General features: G+C 40.8%; 1 protein-coding gene across 2 annotated transcripts in view; it reads left to right on the top strand.

Moving 5' to 3' along the window:
- Positions 1 to 19,913, top strand: part of syde2 (synapse defective 1, Rho GTPase, homolog 2 (C. elegans)) — an 81,095-nt gene that overhangs the window by 20,774 nt on the left and 40,408 nt on the right. For both annotated transcript variants that reach the window (XM_074668298.1, XM_074668297.1), the window contains exon 4: positions 16,494 to 17,623. In XM_074668298.1, the coding sequence (XP_074524399.1) occupies positions 16,494 to 17,623 (1,130 nt within the window). The remainder of the gene's footprint in view (positions 1 to 16,493; positions 17,624 to 19,913) is intronic.

Raw genomic sequence — 19,913 nt, 5'->3', positions numbered from 1 at the left:
CGTTCGTCTCTCAGCTGCTCACTCTTCTGGCTGTTCACACCTTGAGCGCTAATTACAGCTGTTGTTAAAATTGTTCCCAATTAAAAGGATCAAGAGGCTTATTTAGCTGCAAGTCCTACCTGGCTGACTCTGGCTCTCCCTCAGGTGCAGGTTTGAGATCAATTATGTGGTAAAAAAAACATGTCTGGTTTAAAACCCTTGTTCTGTTTAAATGAAGCAGTCAGACGCTGCTGCTGTCCAATCATATCTCCTCATTTCAGCGTCCCTCATTAGCTAAACTCGAGCAGACATCAGTCAGGAGGAATTCAGGACCAGCATTCCTCAGAGGAAAGAGTATCCATTCACATCATGTGACTGTGGCGTTTACTCGTTCTTGTTTTATCAGTTTTGAAGTTAAACAAAAGCCTTTGTGTTTTAAACCCTCGCTTATTAAATCTGCAAACTGGCTTTAAGCTCTGTCTGGTGCCTGTTTTTATTCACTGTCGCTGTGAAATTGTCGACAGCGTCGGCGTAATGATGACAGCCAGCACACGGCTCCCTGTCTCTCGATAAGCTGCTCTTCTTCTCTCCAGCTTCCGACTTTTTGTTCCCTCTGATGTGGCAACACGGTAGTTTCAACCAATTGGCACATCTCAAGCTGAGCCTATAATTACAACTTTTGACAACACTTTTCTGTGGCACGCAACAGCCATTTCTCGTCGTAGGAGCACAAAGCGAGGCCGGGCTGTTTGTGTACGCAGAGTGAAATCTAATACTGAAGCTTTGGTGTTCGCAGACACGGTTTTACTGCAGGAATGAAGGCTGGGAAATGTTTTCCATCCTAAGATACTACGGTTGAAAAGTTAAAACCACAAGTCACTGAAACTTCACTGCAAAACCTGAGAACTTATCAAGTGTTTTTCTCTAGTTTTTAGTAAAATGTCTTTTAAGACTTGATATGAGCCTCTTTCACCTGACTAGTCCAGAAAAATTTCTTATTTCAAGTTATTTAAAGACAGAAATTAGGTCTAAATTGCCTCTAATAGGGTAAAAATATCTGCTAGTGGGGTAAGAGAAATGGGCTTGTCAAGATTACAATAATGTCTAGCACAATACATACACCATGGGCAGACTTTTTAACTTGTTTCACTGCAAAAAACTAAAATCTTATCAAGTGTTTTTGTCTTATTTTCAATAAAATGTCTTTTTAGACTTGGTATGAGCCTCTTTCACCTGACTAGTCCAGAAAAATGTCTCGTTTCAGGTTATTTAAAGACAAAAATGAGGTTGTAATTGCTTGTAGCAAGTTGAAAAAATCTGCCACTGGAAAAAGAAAAATTTGCTCAAATATTTGCCTCATTTTTGTATTTAAACAACTTAAGAAAAATATTTTTCTGAACTAGTCAGGTAAATTTGGCTTATTTCAAGACCAAAAAGACATTTTCTCTTGAAAATAAGACAAAAACACTTGATAAGATTTCAGATTTGCAGTGTTTCTCTGAGACAGGGGAAGAATATTCTAGTAAAAGAGTAAAACAGACAGAAACAGTCTCCTAAAATTAAAGCTTAACTACTTTCACCCCTTAATGTAATGTAGATCCAGGACACACTGCAATCAATTGAAATCTTATCAAGTGTTTTTGTCTTGTTTTCAGTAAAAAATGTTTTTTTTAGTCTCAATATAAGCCTTTTTCACCTGACCAGTCTAGAAAAGCTCTTATTTCAGTGTCTTCAAGGTTGAAAATGAGGTCTAAACTGCTCGTAACTGGTCAAAAAATCTGCCAATGGAACAAGAAAAATTTGCTTAAATGTTTGCCTGAAACTAGCATAAAGTTTTGAAACAATTACTTTTTTAATGTTCGATCGGCAGATTTTTTTGTAATTGTTTCAAGCGATTCAGACCTCATTTTTGTCTTTGAACCACTTGAAACAAGACATTTTTCTAAACTAGTCAGGTAAATATGGCTCATATTGCTGATTAAAGAGTAAAAGAGAAAGAAACAGTATCCTTAAATCAAAATCTCAATTACTTTCACCCTCTGAATTTAATCTAAATTAAGGACACACTGCAAAAAATGAAATCTTATCAAGTGTTTTTGTCTTATTTTAAGCAAAGTTGTCTTGTTAAACTTGATATGAGCTGCATTCACCAGACCAGTCCAAAATATCTCTTTTTTCTAGTTATTTAAAGACAAAAATGAGGTCTGAATTGCCTCTAACTGGTAAAAAAAATCTGCCAGTGGGATAAGAGATAATGAGAGAGATGTGCTTGTCAAGATTATAATGATGCATGTAAAAATCTAATCATACAAGCACATTTCTCTAACCCCAAATGGAACAAGAAAAATTAACTGAAAATTTGCTGTCATTTTGATCTTCATATAGGCCTCTTTCACCTGACCAGTCCAGAAGAGGTCTTATTTCAATGTTTTTAAAGACTAAAATGAGGTCTGAACTGCTTGTAACAAGTTTAAAAAAATCTGACAAAAGATAAAAAAAAAATTGATAAGATATCTGTTTTTTTTTAGTGTAGAGACTATTTTGACCCCATTTTTTTCTTCAAAAAACTTTAAACAAGACATTTTCTGGACTGGTCAGGTGAATGTAGCTCATATTAAGTCTAAAAAGGCATTTTTACTGAAAATTAGAAAAAAATACTTGATTAGATTTCCAATTTTTTGCGGTGTTTCTCTAAAAGAGGGGAATAATATGCTGATAAAAGAATGAAAGAGAAAGAAACAGTCTCCTAAAATCAAAAGTTTAACTACCTTCACTTTTTAAATTTAATCTAAATCTGGGTCATGCTGCAAAAACTGAAGTTATGTCAAGTTTTTTGTCCAATTTTGAGTAAAAAATGTCTGATTAAACGCAATATAAGTCACATGCACCTGACTAGTCCAGAAAAAATCTTGTTTCAAGTTATTTAAAGACAAAAATGAGGTCCAAATTGTCTCTAACAGGTAAAAAAAATCCTTGAGTAGGGTCAGAAAAATGTACTTGTTTAGATTAGAATAATGTTGTAATACAAGCACATTTCTCTTACTCTACTGGCAGATATTTTTTACTTGTTATGGCTCATATTGCTGATAAAAGAGTGAAAGAGGAAGAAACAGTCTCCTAAAGTCAAAAGTTTAACTACTTTCACTTCTAAATTTAATCTAAATCAAAGACACGGGTTTGATTGGCTGGTGTTAAACTCCCTGATCCTCATTTACTGGATACAAACTCCTGTCCTGCTCTGTACTATCGCGTGTGGCTCAGCAAAACTCCTTGTCCTGACAGACTTTCCCTCTGGGATTAGGATTAAACCAGTCCTGAATGAGTCTCCGTGCACCGGTCTAATCATAGCACACAAAGCCAATTAAATAGAGTCTATTTCTGCCCGCACCTTTTGATAGACCTCCCCTGGAAGCTGATGAAATTTGTTGGTGTCATGAGGGCTCGCCGTGCTGAGCTAGCAGACGAGAAGACATAATTGGAGGCTGGAGTTGCTTGTTCAGCTCTTGTGAACAAAAAAGGCCTTATTTCAAATTTTCCCTGCGCTCTTTTTTGCCCTTTTTCAGAAGTGAATCATTTTTCCATCAACCTGCCTCCACTCAAAGAGCTCATTTACATCCTGTAATAAGACTGTTTAATGGGAGCACTTTGCTGTGATACTGTGGTTTCTCTGGTGCTCGCGCTGGTTGCTGTGAAAATGAGACGCAGGAGCAGAGGTGTGTGTGTGTGTGTGTGTTTTCCTCTCTTTCCCCTCCCTCCGGATCTCCCCCCTCCTCCCTCCTCGCTGCCTGTTGACTCTGCAGCTGATTCCTGCGGGTTTGGCGACGCCGGCCCACACTTCACTGCAACAAAAAGCGAGAAACGAGCCGGGTTACGTGTCATCAAAGAGCAAACACTCATTACTGGTTGTTTGTGTGAGTACAGGAGGCACCTCGGCTTACAGGCCAGAGGAGTGGTGGGGATTCAATGGGCTGCTTCAACATCTTTCTTACTGAGGCTGCTGTTAACTCTGCAGTCCCTCTGTGAGAGGGTGGGCTGGAGTGGACTCAGTGGAATCACCAAGACCACTGTTTTATTCACACTTTGGATATGATGGGATTGGGATTCATAACTTTTTAACCCTGCAAACTATCCAGAATGAAGACAGATGGTTGTAGGTGAACTTTGAGGGACATTTCTAACTGGTGGTGCTTTTAACTCAATCCTCCCTCCACAATATGATGATCCCAGCTGTGATTGACTTGCTTTAATAACTCCTAACAGCATCTTTGAGCCTGATAAGCCCTGTGTTAATCAAGCAGCCTGGTATGGATCAGCACAATTTGGTACTGAATGTGTTTTTTTTCTTTTTCATATTTCTATATCTTACTTCTATAAAATAAATACCTTGTGGACTAGTTTCTTAACAGAAAGTGTTTGGATAAGTGATGTGGAAGAGTCACTAAGACACCATCGTTATCTAGAAAAGTGGCTTCAGCTGTGAAGGAAGGGGATTGGTGCACTAGACGCTCTAGGACGCTAAAACTTGGCGGGGTCACAAACAAGACACACTTTAGACTGTTGTTGTGAAACCAGTTTGTTCCTTTTTTTGTTAAGACTCAGCTAATTTTACTAAAACCTGGACTTTGACAACAACACTTGGGCTGGCCACTTTCCCCCAATGCCACACTGCACGTTAGGGTTAGTTTCCCGGGTTTAAAGGTTTCCTTAAACTGTATCTAACCTGTAACAGTAGGGGTCGTACTGATTAAGCCGGATGCTGTTTGTATTTCCACAGCCAACTGTGCCCTTCTTGGGAGCCAGACAAGAAAAATTCAACACTGTAAACAAAGATCAAGATGGAAGACATTCAGCAATTCGTCTTCTTTGTGATTACCATGTGACTCTTTGTTACAAAGCACAATCAAGCTTTGTTTCAGAAAAGTCTGTGTGCCACCAGGAGAAATACAGCAGCCACTGGGGTTGGATCGGTATGTCTGGCATCCCAACAGAATGGAACCAAAAAGTCAGATGGCACGGGTCAGTAGTTTGGGGACATGTCCTGGTTCTGCCGTATTTAGACCAACTGAACTGGACTGCTTGGTTCACACTTAAGTGTGAATGTCTCTCTGTCAGCTCCAGGTGTTTAGGGATGGGTACCAAATTGGGTACTTTTATGGGTACTGACCGAATTCCGTCTGTAGTACAGAGTACTGGTTTCATGTAAAATCAAACTGTACCATGTTTAGGTACCTGAACACATCCTTGTAGCTGTGAGGGAATGGAAGAGGAGGCGATTTTCCATGCTGGTCATGAACACAGCATTGCAAGTTTTTTATATTGAGAAATGAATGGGGGTGGCATTAGCTCAGCATTAGCTCAGTCCGTAGGGACTTAGCTTAGTGGTCGGAGGGTCGCAGGTGCGGATCAAAATTGGGAATTGGGCTGATAGCTGGGGAGGCACCAAAACCCCCAACTGCTCAGGTGCGTGCATGTGTGTGTATAGCATGTTCAGAGTGTAAAAAACAGAATTTCTTCCAAGGGGATTCATTAAGTATATCTAAATGTTAAATTGAAAAAATTTGACAATTTACTTTCAAATGATAAAGTTTATTACCACATAAACACACACAAAAGTAACAAAAATTCGTACCGATGTGTACCAATCCCAATTGCCAGGCACCAGGCATCGGTACCGAATCATTTCCAGCGTCACAGTTTTAAGAGTGACCCTGTAAACTGGACACCTTCAGCTGAACATGTCAGTTGATAACGGAGAAAGTTTATGTTAAATTCTCCTCATCAGATAAATATTTAATGCTGAGCTAAAGCTGTTTGAGAGGAACGCCCACTGATCGACGCAAGAAGTTGTCAATCAGTGGGCTTGTTTTTTAAGCCAAAATATGGTCGCTTTCTTTTTTCTGCTTAAGACACTAGAGCAGTCCAGTGTTTCGGTTGTTGAAGCTGTTTTTCGGCTTTCTGAATCTACTTTGTCCAGCAACGGCTTTGTCACTTGCGCTTGTCTCATTTCAAGTACGACCAAATTCAGTAAAACACAATCAAAACCAGCACAGGTTGATACACCTTTAGCTGACCTGACCCCTGACCTTGGGAAAACTAAGCAGTATCAATTCTTTCCTCAAACACTTTGCATTAGTTTTCATCTCTGCACCACAGAATCAAAATAGCTCTGTTAAAGAACAAAGAATGAACATTTTTTCAGAAAAGTTGAAAACTGGTTTGTACTTTTTGCCTTGTTCGACGCAGATCCAGAAGCCCCTCTTGCCCGTGTGCTAATCTCTAAACTATTTTAGTCCCCTCTTTTGTGTCTTCTTCTTCAGATTTATCACAGTTATGAGCCCATACAGACCCCACTCTATCCAAAGTGCCAAACACTGGACAGCTCTTTCGTTGATTGAGTCCCAATAAGAGCGTCTGCTGACTTAATGAAGCAGTGCAGATGTAGATGACTCTCTGTGACTATAGCTCTCCTCTGTGCGGCTGGCTGGTTCTTTTTCCTTCACCGGATACACTCCAGACTCCTCGTGTGCTGCCCATTGACTGACTTTTTGTCCATCTGAATGCTCTGTTTGTGTGGAGAATAATGATTGATGGACTTTGGGGGTGGTGAGCGTTCTGCGTTCCCGATCTCTTGTTCCTTTAGCGCCTGTTTGGGGGAATCTGACTTGGCCGGCGCTCAGGATCAGATCAGATCAGAGCTATTTTTGGGGGTTGTTTTGGTCACGCTGGCTGCTACATTTCAGCATTGGCTCCAGCTGCTAAGGTTACAAGAGAGCTCAGGCCCCAGAGTTGGGATCTGGAATCTAATCTCGGCTGACGATTGCACGGTTGGGTCTGGAGGAAGTCAACAACTCAGAGGAGCGATGTTGTGAGAGCAGCACTTCAAAAACCAGAGCAGATTCCATAGCTTAGTGCGAGATGTGAAGTACGGGTCACATAGCTCTCTCAGGGCTCCTTCTCCCTGTCTGTTTTTCATTTCAGCACAGGAGCAGCTGTGGAAAAGTCTTCTGGTGTCTGTTTTGATGAGTGAAGACTTTTATCTGTGAACACTGATGCATAATCCTCCCTTAATTGGTCATGCATGCTTGGGTGGTCATAACAGCATCTGAAGTTTGGTTGAAGAGAAACTGATCCTGACCTGGCTCTTGCTGACAGATTTTCCTCTATGCTCATAACCCCCAACAATTATTGGGCGGCCTACGACCTTCTTTTGTTTTTACCGATAATAAAAAAGCAGTTTGATTCTGCTGGGTCAAAGAGGAAGTCTTCATGTGGATTTGTCCTGTCAATCAGTTCAGAAAAACCTCACATTTTAAGAACTAGAACCAGAGACATAGATCCACAGTACAGATCTATCCAACTCAGTTCTCTGCTCGTGTTTGCATGTTTTGCTCAGCAGAGTTAAAATAGCATGAAGGAAGAAAAGTACAGCGGGTCAGCAGTTTGGAGGTATTTCACGCTTGTTCCACCAACAACTCTGACAACAACCAACAAAATGTAGAAGTTTAATTCCTCACTTAACCACAACTGAGGTTTACAGTTAAAGTGTAACTCCTGTTAGTGTTGGAGATTTATAAAGTTAGGAAAGCCAGAAATTACTTAAACACAACTTTCAGTCTCAGTGAAGAGAGAATGTTGTTGGTGTTAACCTAAAGTGACCTCATGTCATTTTTTTAATCAGGACACGTCCTCCCATTTGGTTGTAAAATTATGTCCAAGGTGATTTTATAAAATTTAGGGCAGGGATGATATGCTATTCTCGTGATTCAGTTCTAATATGATTTTTGGGGTGCCAATTCGATTTAAATTGCAATTGTTCGATATTTACGATTTTTAGTTTGCTTTTTTAACACCAGACCATGGAAAAAGTTAAATGATGATGATGATTATGATGATGATGATGATGTCTACAGACTAAAAAAAATATTTTTTTGACGAAGAATCACAATTTTGGTATTAAAAATCCCAATATAACGATTTTTGATTTTTTTTCTCCCACCCCTAATAAAATTCCCTAAAATGTCTGGGTTTTGCTCAGCTTTTTCTCAAACCTGCTCTGTCTCAGACTCTCGTACAAAAAATACTGAAGCTTGTGTTAGTCTTTACAAACTCCAGTTCTACAGTTTCATTCATCAGGCGCTTTTGTCCAAAGCGATGTATAACAAAAGCAAGAATTTAGACAAGAGGGAAAACCTCAGTTAGTGTGACAAAGTGCTATAAGTTATCAGACATCTCTTAAAGTAGAAAGGGACTCTGTGGATCGTGCAGAGTTTGGTAATTCATTCCACGATTTGGGAACAACAGAGGAGAAGAGTCTGGCTAGAGATTTGGAGCCGCGCTGGGCTGGGAGCACCAGGCGTCTTTCACAACCAGAGGGTGGGCTGAAAAGTTCATAGCCTGACTAGGACTACAGTGATGAAACTTGGCATGCATTCAATTCAACATTTTCTGACACTTACAGAATAGTTTGTTTTTCAACACAGTTGATGTTTTCTTGGGTTGTTGCTGCGGCAGAACATCCGGACCTTGGGTCTTCTTTAAGACTCTCCCTACCCCTCCTGAATTCAGCAGCCCACTCTTTCACAGTTGATAAAACTGGTGTATCAACCCTTAATGTAGCAACCATGTTGGAGGGAATGTCCTTTTTGGTAAATCCCTTTTCTGCTGATATTTGATAACACCACAGAGCCAAATTTGATCCATATTCACAAAATGTCTCTGGTTCTACTTTTCAAAGTCCTTAAACACTACATCAGGGTCAGTTAATCTGACAATAACCCATGCTGTAAGTGCATTCCAAGTTTCATCTCTATGGCGTAACTCCTTTCTAGTCAGACTACTAACTTTTCAGCCCTCCATCATAGACCTGGATAAGGGACTCCAACTCCAGGAGATGTTCTTCTCAATGTTTTGTAAGCCAGAAGAAGAGCTTTGAATTTGATTGGAGCTGCCACTGGAAGCCAGAGAGGAGAGATTAACAATGGGTTGACAAACTGCAGAAGAAGTACCCTTCTTTTTATGGCAGTCATGAGTATCTTTGGGTGTTTTTGCAGTATCTCCTCGGGGCTGGTTTGGGTGTTAATACCACCCTAGTTAGATCACTGTCAGTGTCAGCTGATGCTAAAGCCCAGGTATTGGGGCTTAACACGTTGAATAAGTGCATCTCCTACCACCTTATTGGAAATGCTAAGCTAAGCTATAGTGAAGGTTTTTCTATATGGTAAACAGCTAATGATGCCTAACTCATTGATGGGTTTAAAGAAATAGATCACAAAAGTGTTCTGCTGTAAAAATGAGCATTGGAGCCACGTTGATGAGGCCCTGCAGTCTTTGTATTTCCATATTGGCTCCAGTTTCTAACACTGGAACTGCAGCTTGTGTTGAACCAGTAAATGCTGGAGTGGATGCTGTGGATAACGTTTAGAGAAGATGGTCAGCGGCGTGAATGATGGATGGAAAACTTCAAAAGAAGTCTTAAAGTATGATAATAGATGAGAAAACCTCATGAAGTGTTTCAACTCCAAGCTTAAGGTTTTAGTTTCTATTTTCAACATCTTCAACAAAGCACAAGGTTCATTTAGTCAATTATGGTCCCATTTTGAGTTCAATAGATCGTAAAGTGATCATGTTTTGGGGCATGACTCCCTTTGATTTAAAAGGTAGCCATTCATTGTAAATCGAAGGTTATCAAAACCAATCTGAAAAATCAACCCACACTAAACTGCCTTTATGCTCTTTGTGTGTACTTAAATTATCACGTCTCATCACTTCAAAGAGAAATAATTGGATGTTCTGATCTGAAATCCCTGAACAATGTTGGTTTTATCGCTTCATTACTGGAGCTAAAACTTCAGGTTTGGTTTGTTTTCAGATTAAAACACACGCTTCATCCTCCCTCCTCAAATACAGCAGTGATTTGTCCCTGGTTGTTTGGCTGTTTGCAGAGCAGCAGGGCCGGCCTGGCTGCAGGCTGTCTAGAATTAGCGCCCACTCCGCCGTTTGAGTTACAGCGGAGGAGGAATGCCTGCAGTGGTAGGCCAGCCCGGCCACATGAAGGCAGCTTTGGCAGGGGGCCATGTTGTGCTAGTGAGAAGGCCCTGCATGCTTGGATATATTAGCAGGGGTTTTGTAACCATTGTAATGAAACGGCCGGGGCTCCCGCGGCCCCTGAAAGGCCTTCCAGCTCTGAATGATTCGGAGCCAAAAAGGAGAGGAAGCAGCGGAGAGTTTGGCCTCGGTCACTGCATCAAGGAGCTACAGGACAAGTATGCCATTCACTGGTTTTATTTACACTCCTCTTGTTTATCGGCTCGCCCTGCTGCTTTTCTGTTTTTTACATTTAACACACACATTTGGCCGACATGCTTGTGCAGACACACACTGGCTAAAGTGGAGTGAATGCAAGTGGTTTTACAGGGGTAATCAGGGACAGCAGATTATTGTCTGCTTCAGGGCTTATCAGAGACTGTCTCTGTCTCTTTCACACACACACATTGTTGCCACCCCGGCGCCTATTGTTGTGTCACTGGAGGACGATTCACATTATCCGACTATTTACTAGAATGACATTTTGGCTCTTCAGTGATAGAGGATCTGAGAAAGGAATATCAGACATGTCTGATAATGATCAGGTCGTCCCTCCTCCTCCTCCTCCTCCTCCTCCTCCTCCTGCACCTGTCTGGTGCCAGCGTTGTGAAAAGCCTTCATCATAAATTCCTGGGCTTTGTTAAGAGGTGTCAGTGACCGGGTGCCTGAGGAGGGCTGCGAGGTCATTGAGGCTATGCGTGTGTGTTTGTCTTCATGCATGCATTTTTACATGCACTCTCTCTTTGTGTCACAGTAATACAGCGGGTGAGTGCATGTGCGTGCTAAAAGTGTTGGGGGTTGGACACAGTTTACTCGGCTCAGGTGTCACCCAGAGAAATGCAGACCTTTTGCCCTTTGACCCGGAACATGGCCCTGGAGGGTTGGGTGTCAAACCATCGCCCCTGAACCTCGGCGAGCGGGGTGTCACGTTTCTGTGCTGGCTGCTGCCACAAGGCCAAAGACCACAGAGGACACAGCTGCATGTGTGTTTAAAGTGTTTGTGTATATGTGTGTGTGAGTGAGAGTGAGTGTGTGTGAAGCAACAGTCATTAACTTTGGCAGATCCAGGCCTGGTGGACGTTGGCCCAGTTCATGTTGATTAACAAATGAATGGATCAATAGCTCTGGCTCTTAAAGGCCCTGACACGTGAGATGGGAGTATTTGAGTGTATGAGACGGTTCAAGCGTTTAGACATGAAGTTAGCTCATAACACCTGAAGGTTGTTTTTTTTTTCAAAGCTTCAGCAACAACGGTGGAAAGAGTCTTTTGAAAAGGGACGCACAGTATATCGGTATGAATATCTGCATCGGCCAATGTGTAAAAGTGGGCTGATATTCACTCATAAACTGCCAGCCATCTTCCAAGACCCAAATAATCTTGTTCTCTCTGACTATGTAAACACCAAAACTACCAAAGAAGAGTGGACTCTCTTCTTTTATATCTCTCTTCCTTTTTTTGATCCAAAAAACAAACTAACTGTACTTTTTTGATCACTATTATCTCAGGCGCTTCTTCCTATGATCCTCTCCATGGTCGTCTTTTCTCACGATCATGCCGCTCTTTGTCTCTGAACTACCTAAACACAATATCTGTGTCGAGATTGCTTTTTAAAATATATTTACCAATATTGATATTGGTAAATATCGGTTATCAGTAATAACAGGAATATTAATATCGGATATTGGGATCGGCCCAAATTTTGGTGCATCCCTACATTTTACTTCTGCTCTTGAACAGTGGCACATGCAGTTTGACTTAAATCTGAATCATCGAATGATCAAAATGATCTGGTTTTGATTCATAAAGTCAGTAAGTGTAAACCAAAAGGTAGGGTTATCGGTTTTGTCTCATCCATCCCACAGGATTAAACCTCTGCTGATTGTCCTCAGTGCAAGTTTTTCCTTTTGGCCAGCACCTCCACACTGCAAAAAACTGAAATCTTATCAAGTGTTTTCGTCTTATTTGAAGTAAAAATTGTCGTGTTGGACTCGATATGAGCCACATTCAATTTATCAGTCAGGAAAAAAGTCTTGTTTCAAGTTATTTAAGACAAAAAAATAAGGTCTCAATTGCTTGTAACAACTTAAATAATCTGCCAATGAAACAATAAAAATTTGCTTGAAACTAGAAAAATGTCTTAATATAAGTAACTTTTTTCTTGTTCCATTGGCAGATTATTTTAAAGCAGTTCAGACCTCATTTTTGTCTTTAAATAACTTGATCAGGAAGATTTTCTGGACTAGACTGGTGAATATGGCTCATATTAAATATAAAAAGACATTTTCTACTGAAAATAAGACAAAATCCCTTTATCATTTGAGCAGGTCACATGTGACGCAGCATGTCAGCAAAGTTGCAAGAAAGTTGTTCAGGTGGACCGTAACCTTTAGATCTGGTGGTCAGCTAAGCCTCGCTAGAAATGATTCTGACGCTGTAAGGTAAAAAGAAGGTTCATTTTGAGACTAACATCAACACAGTGTGAATACGAGGGAATGCTGTGTCTTCTGCTTTAACCAAAAAAAAAATCATTTCCGAGTGAAATTTCCGAGCTTTTATTTTGAAGGATATTTTCAAGGGGTGGGAGAAAAAAGTGAAAAATCAATATATTGGGAATTTTTGTTAGACAATATCAAAATCGGGAGTTTTTGTCAAAAAATCTTTTATTTTTTCAAATTCAAATTCTTCATTTCAGTCTTTGTTTGTAAACTGGATTGGAAAAAAGTTACCACTTTTCTCCAGCAGGTGACATGTTTCTCTCTGACTCACATGATATGCATTTTATGTGAAAATATGGCTCCTGATATAGCCTGTAGACATCATTATCATCAAACTTTTTCACATGGTCTGGTGTTAAAAAAGCAAACTAGAAATCACAAAAATCATAAATATTGTAGAATCCCAATTTCAATCAAATCTGCACCTCAAAAAATCGTAATAGAGTCGAATCCCAAGAATTTTTTGTTCAATAAATCAATAAGTTGAACATTTTTTGGGCTGGGACTTGTCATTAAGGGGTGATGGTAGGTCACAGCTGTAGTAACGTCACATCTCAGGTACATGAAACACAACATTGTTCATATTTCTTTAAAAGTAGACAAACACAGTCCACTAATATTTCTTAATTTTTGTTAGATACAGGTTCACAGAGCTTCTGGTTCAAAGAGTCCCAGTGGATTGGAAACCCGGGTCACTCAAGAGATAAAGGATGAGAGAAAGTGGGATAGATTTTTTGGGGATGGGATTTTACTCTTTTGACACTTCTTCAAATAGTTTATTTAAAGTGTAATAGTTTATTTTTATCTACTTTCTAAAAACTGTGGACTTGAAATCAGCAGTCGATAAGACGCCCAAAAGTTTTCATGTTCACAGCCTCTCCCTCCTGAAAACCTAGTTTCAGAGCACTCCACGGCCCTGAGAGTACTCGACCCCTCCCCAGATGTTGTTTTGGGAGTTTGCACCTCCGCTGCCCTCCACCCATGTCCCCCTCTCTGAGCGCCTCTCAGAGCGCCTCTGTGTCTATTATTGGCAGGAAGCTGTGACAGGGAAGCCTACTCAGCCAGCGGGAAAAGGAGGCTAAACATGGTTTGGTGAGGAATGTGAGAGAACAGCCGCGTTCATTTGTACATTCACCAGCCGGCTTGCCAGCCTTCCAGTCGACCATCCAGACCTCTGAGTGCCTGGACAAGGGGCGCCTTTGTCCCCCATCTGCTGGCTACACCCTGCCCTGCTCCTGCCCCCCATCTTACCCTTCTCTCCATCCTGTTGCGCCTCCTCTGCCTCCCTCTTTTCACTGGCGGGCTCTGGCCCCAGAATAGCACAGCAGGATCCCCCTGAAAATAGAGCTGGTGATGTTGGCAGGGTCAGGGTCTCTCTCCTCTCCCAGCTCTGTATCTCCCCGGCTCTGTTTTTCTGTCTTACAGAGCCACTCTGTTGTTTCACAGGTTCATTCAGAGACAGTAATTAGCTCAGAAAACAAGAGAAGCGTCCGTCAGAAAGACTAAAAACCATGAAGGTATTAAGAGTCCAAATAAATCATCAACTTCCAGACTTGGTGTCGTGTTTACTCTCTAAATTTGTCCTCGCAGCGCCTGCAGAAAGTTTATTCAGCCCATCTTTATTTTTCATGGACTAATGCAGAACAAAACTCCCTCTGAGGTGCAGAAAAAGTGAAATACCTATTGGGGGAATGTTATTAAAAGTGTACCAAATATATTTTTTCAGTTTTAAGATTCTAAGTATTGAATTATTCCTTTAATTCCACAAGTTTCACTTTAATTGTACGAAGGTCTTTCAGCTTGAAAATGGATGAAGGACTTCAGTACGGGCCGATTGTTAAGTTGCACACACTACAAATAACATTTCTCCACATTTAGCTCTAAAAAATAAACTTTTATGCAGATTCAAAGAAATATTTCTGAAACAAATTTGGCAAATATTATATATAAATGATGCATGTTTTATCTAAATGTCAAAAATAAATGTCCTGATTCTAAATATTGAGCTACGTTTCCAAATGTATTTTTCATTCTATATATTTAGCCAAGTTTTCTAAATATTTCTTAAGATTTCTAAATATAAAGTCTAGATTTCTAAACCTTAAGGTACCATTTCTTGATATTTAGCTAATACGCAAATTACCACTCCTACCCGCTGGAAGCACCAAAATAAAAGTTTGAGGAAGCCATCCAGCCGAGCTGATTTTGAGAAAGTCAGACACAGTCGGGGAAATCAGCCATTGAAGATCCTGTGGCCGACATCAAAGAAGTTGAGCTTGATATTATCAAAATCCTCTTTGGCTGGGATTGCTTCCTCGAAATTTTATTTTGGTGCTTCCAGCAAGCGGTTAGGGATGGGTACCTTTCACATTTGAAACGATACGGTACCGATTCCCAATTTTTGGTACTTTTGTGCCTTTATGTGGCAAAAAATAACATTTTTTTAAAATATAATATAAATTATTTTCAATTTAACATATTTATTCGTCAATATATAACCTTGTAATGCTGTGTTCATGTCCAACATGGAAAATCACTTACTCTTCCACTCCCTCACAGTCACAAAGATGCGTTTAGGTACCTAAACATGGTACCTTTTGATTTTACGTGAATTGGTACCTGGTACTTTGACAGAATTCAGTCTGTACCTACAAAAGTACCTGATTCAGTACCCACACCTACGGGCGGTAGTGTGAATTTGCATATTAGCTAAATATTTAGCTATCGTAGCTAAATGTTTAGGAATCTTGGCTCAAGATTTAGAATTCTTACCTCAATATTTGGAAATCTTGACTTAATTGTTAGAAACCTTAGCAAATATTTAGAAACCTTTGCTTAAGGTTTAGAAATCTCAACTAAATATTTAGAATGAAAACTAAATGTTTAGAAACATGGCTAAATCAGCTCATTTGTTTATAACATTTATACATAGCATTGAACAATTGGATATAAAATTCAACATTTATTTAAAATATTTGATAAATTGTTTTCCAAATGTTTCTCTAAATCTACATAAAAAGTGATGTTTTAGAGCTAAATGTGGAGAAATGTTGTTATTTGTAGTAGGGGTGCACCGATCACAATTTTTTGGCTAATCACCGATCTTAAAAAAGCCTGATTTGGGCTGATACTGATTTTTATTTTTTATGAACGACATCACATACCCCCAATGTTCCAATCTTATTTTATTGAAAATCATTAAAAAATACCCGTGAAACAATAAAATCTTTATGTTTTAACTTTAACAATCAATAAAGTGTCCTGGGTTTTGGGTCTTAGAGAAAAAAGCAACAACGGCTGGCTGTCAGACCTTCCTGGAGGTTTATAAGATCAGTTTTATAAGTAAGGATGAGATGATCACCGATCCTCCAAAGTTAAGTAAATCGGCCCGCGAGGCATGATCCATTGGTCTAATGATCCATGGTCTAAAAAAGGTTGGTGACCCCTGCTTTAGACAGATGTAGAGCTGTGTTTTTCCTGGAGCGGGAAACTTTCCACTTCAGGTTTTTGCTGCTGTCTGACTGAGTGAAGTCCACTTAGAGCAAAGAGGTCTCATGGAAACTCTTAATGATCGACTGAATCTCTGATGACGGTGCCACATCAGCATCATCCAGCTCACTGTCTGGGTTTATGTACCTGAATTATATAGAGCCTGAGTGTTTATGAGGCAGGGCCTGCTGGATGTATCTCTGGCGCTGGATTACTGGGTTGGATGTAAACCTAATGACTTGATGATGTGCCGTGAAGGAGTTTCCAGGAGACTGTAAATTAGGGCTCAGGCACTCCTCTGTTTCCTGTCTGAAGACTTATCATCATGAAAGTGAGGTGGTTCGTCCCTTGGTTAAAGGCTTTTAAGAATACGTGCAGTTGTTGGCAGTAAAATGTTAAAACTTTGGTCCTTCCTCTGATCAGTTTTTCTCTTGTTTCGTCCGTAGATGTTCCTGACTTGCCCAACGCCGTCAGCTCCCCTCCTTCGAGCCCAAATCCGGCCAAGAAGAGCAGCGCCATCAACTGGTCCTTCCCAGACAAGATCAAGTCTCCGCGCACTGTGAGGAAGATTTCCATGAAGATGAAAAAGCTCCCGGAGCTTAGCCGCAAACTCAGCGTCAAAGGGACTCCAAGCAGCGCCAACAGCAACAACGGAGGCAGCCAGTTAGAGCCCAGAGCCCATTCGCCAAAGAACAACGGGAGTGGGTCGGACTCTGCTCCTCATCCCTCGGGCCCTCCCAGGCTAGCTGCGTCTGGAGGAGGACCGGCCAGCCGGAACGTGATATCACGCTACCACCTGGACAGCAGCGTGTCCACACAGCACAGCTTCAACAAGAAGAAGAACAGCGGCAGCTCCAAGTCGGCCAGTAAAGGAGGCTACCTCAGCGATGGGGACTCGCCGGAGCTGGTGGCCAAATCTGGGAAGCACGGCTCCTCCGAGGGGAAGGGGGGTAAGGGAAAGGAGGTGGAGGGAGGAGGCTCCAAACTGAACGGCACAGAGCTGGACATTGATGCTTTCCGCCATTACAGCTTCACGGAGCAGCCAAAGTGCAGCCAGTACATCTCTGGACTGATGAGCCTGCACTTTTACGGTGCGGAGGACCTCAAACCTCCACGAATCGACTCTCGAGACGTTTATTGCGCCATCCAGGTGGACTCGGTTAACAAAGCACGGACTGCACTCCTCACCTGTCGGACTACCTTCTTAGATATGGACCACACCTTCAACATCGAGCTGGAGAACGCCCAGCACCTGAAGCTGGTGGTGTTCAGCTGGGAGCCGACGCCTCGAAAGAACCGCGTCTGCTGCCACGGCACCGTAGTTCTACCCGCGCTCTTCAGGGTGACGCGATGCCACCAGCTGGCCGTGAAGCTGGAGCCGCGTGGGCTGATCTACGTGAAGCTCAGCCTGATGGAGCAGTGGCAGAACTCGCTAGATGGCGGTCTGGATGGAGACCGGGAGCCGCAGGTGTTTGGTGTGGAGTTGTGGCGGGTGGTGGAAAGGGAGAACACGGGACTGATGGTGCCGCTGCTCATAAGCAAGTGCATCAACGAGATCGAGAAGAGAGGCTGCCAGGTGAGTCCGAGCTTTGTGTTTCTGCTGGTTGAAACTGGAGGGAGTCTTTTGGTTTGAAGGCCCTAAATCTTGAAGTGCCTTTAACCTTTTACTCACTTGATGTACGGTCTCTCTACAGTAGTACTTCTCAACCTTTGCCAATCTCAGTCCCAATCCTAGAGAATAATACGTTAAGGTTTCCCTGTACTTTTGTAGCCGCGGCACAGCCTTTGTTTGGATACTGTGATGACATAAACCACACTGCAAAAAACTGAAATCTTATCAAGTGTTTAAGGATGGGTACCTTTCACATTTGAAACGTCACGGTACCAATGCCCAGTACCTGGCAATCGGTACCGTACACAACCGTATCAATTTTCTGCACTTTTTTGCTTTTATGTGGTAAAAAATATCAACTAGTTTAATAGTAAAATATATATATTTCTCAATCTAACATATTCATTCTGTAATATTTAAACTTGTAATGCTGTTTTCATGTCCAGCATGTAAAATCACCTACTCTTCTACTCCCTCACAGTCACAAGGATACCTTAGATACCTAAACATGGTACCTTTTGATTTTATGTGTCTTGGTGCCTGGTACTCTGACAGAATTTGGTTAGTACCTATAAAAGTACCTAATTTGCTTCCCATCCATACAAGTGTTTTTGTCTGATTTTAAGAAGAAAATGTCTTTTCAGACTTAGTATGCATCTGACAAGTCCAGAAAATTGTTGTTTCAAGTTATTTAAAGACAGCCAATGGAACAAGAGAAAAGTTATTTGTATTATAACATGAACCTAGTTTTAAGCGTATTTTCTAGCAAATTTCTCTTGTTCCATTGTAAGATTTTCTTGACTTGCTACAAGCAACTCAGACCTCATTTTTGTCTTTGATTTACTTGAAACAAGACATTTTCCAGAATGATAAGGTGAATGTGGCTCACATTGAGTAAACTGTTACTTAAAATAAGAGAGAAACACTTGATAAGATTCCATTTTTTGCAGTGCAGATCCAGATCTATCACCTGCAGCTTAACACGCTGTGAATGCGCACTAAAACAAGTTCTGTCACATGTACAGGTGATGTCATGTGAAAACTATTACCTTATAAAAAATATGCTATTTCACCTTTAAAATCCTGCAACCTTCAAAAATGATCTTGCAAGTCGCATTGTAGTGAGGACTCAAGAATCCCTTCTCCAACGAGTTAAGCTGGAAGTCTTTCTTAAAGAAAACTTTTTAGTTTCAACATGACCAACCACTTTTTTTTTAATGAGGTTTGGTTAACGTTGATTAACGAGTTGATACAGTGGTGCTAACCAGGCACCAAGTCTTCTTCTTTTGTAAATTTCTTTCCATCTTTCTTTCTTTCTTTCTTTCTTTCTTTCTTTCTATCTTTTGAAATAGTTTTTGGCTTTTTATTAGAGATACACCAATATGGTTTTTCAGGGCCCATATCGATACAGGTTATTAGTCGTCGAGGAGGCCGATTACCAATGTGTAGACCAATATTCATTTGCAATAAAAGTGAAAATGTTGCAGTCAAAATTTTAAATAATACAAACTTTAACACTTAACTTTGTTCAAAATGTCTTTAAGCATTTGTTTATTGAAGAGATCCCAGGCTCAGCAGCATGTCCTATAAAGTAAAATGAAATTTTAAAAAACTGGGACTGGGATGTTTATTACAGTTTCTTTACTTGCTTATAAAACAAACGTATGCTCTACAGAGCTTCTCCGCTCGGCAACACAATTTCTCCTCTCAGCATTGTGTGAGAGAGCACTGCATGCACAGCTTTCACTGCTGATTGGCTGTTTCTTAAGTGATGGCTCTGTGTGTAGCCAATCAGATGGTCCTGTGGGCGGGACAAGGCTGGAGACAGAAAGGCGCAGCTGCATTTTTTATTGGTCATCGGATAAAAAAAGAGACAGATTCTGAATATCGGTGCTGATAATTGTCCCTACTGATAATTAGTGTATTCCTGCTTTTTATGGGTTTACTCAGAGAGCTGATAGGAAAGTGGATAGAGTAGGAAACAGGGTGAGAGTGGGGAATGACATATGAGAAACAGGCCACAGGCTGGACTTGAGCCCCGGAAACCTAGACCTAGACCGCTTAGACACTGTGCCCAATAAATTTCTGTGTTTCTTTAATCAGTTGTTTTCACTAAAATACCAAAATCACAAATGCTAGCTACCACTTCCACAAATCCAATACACTGTCTTCTTATGTCTTATGATTTGTCAAATAGAGTTTCAAATTTTGTCTTCAGTTAAAAAAACATATAGATAAATATAAATCTCACAAA

Source organism: Halichoeres trimaculatus, unplaced genomic scaffold (genome assembly GCF_033239565.1).
Source record: "Halichoeres trimaculatus isolate MK-OKI-2021-1 unplaced genomic scaffold, fHalTri1.1 fHalTri1_scaffold_4, whole genome shotgun sequence".
NCBI lineage: Eukaryota > Metazoa > Chordata > Actinopteri > Labriformes > Labridae > Halichoeres > Halichoeres trimaculatus.
This window is presented reverse-complemented; position numbering and strand designations above follow the sequence as displayed.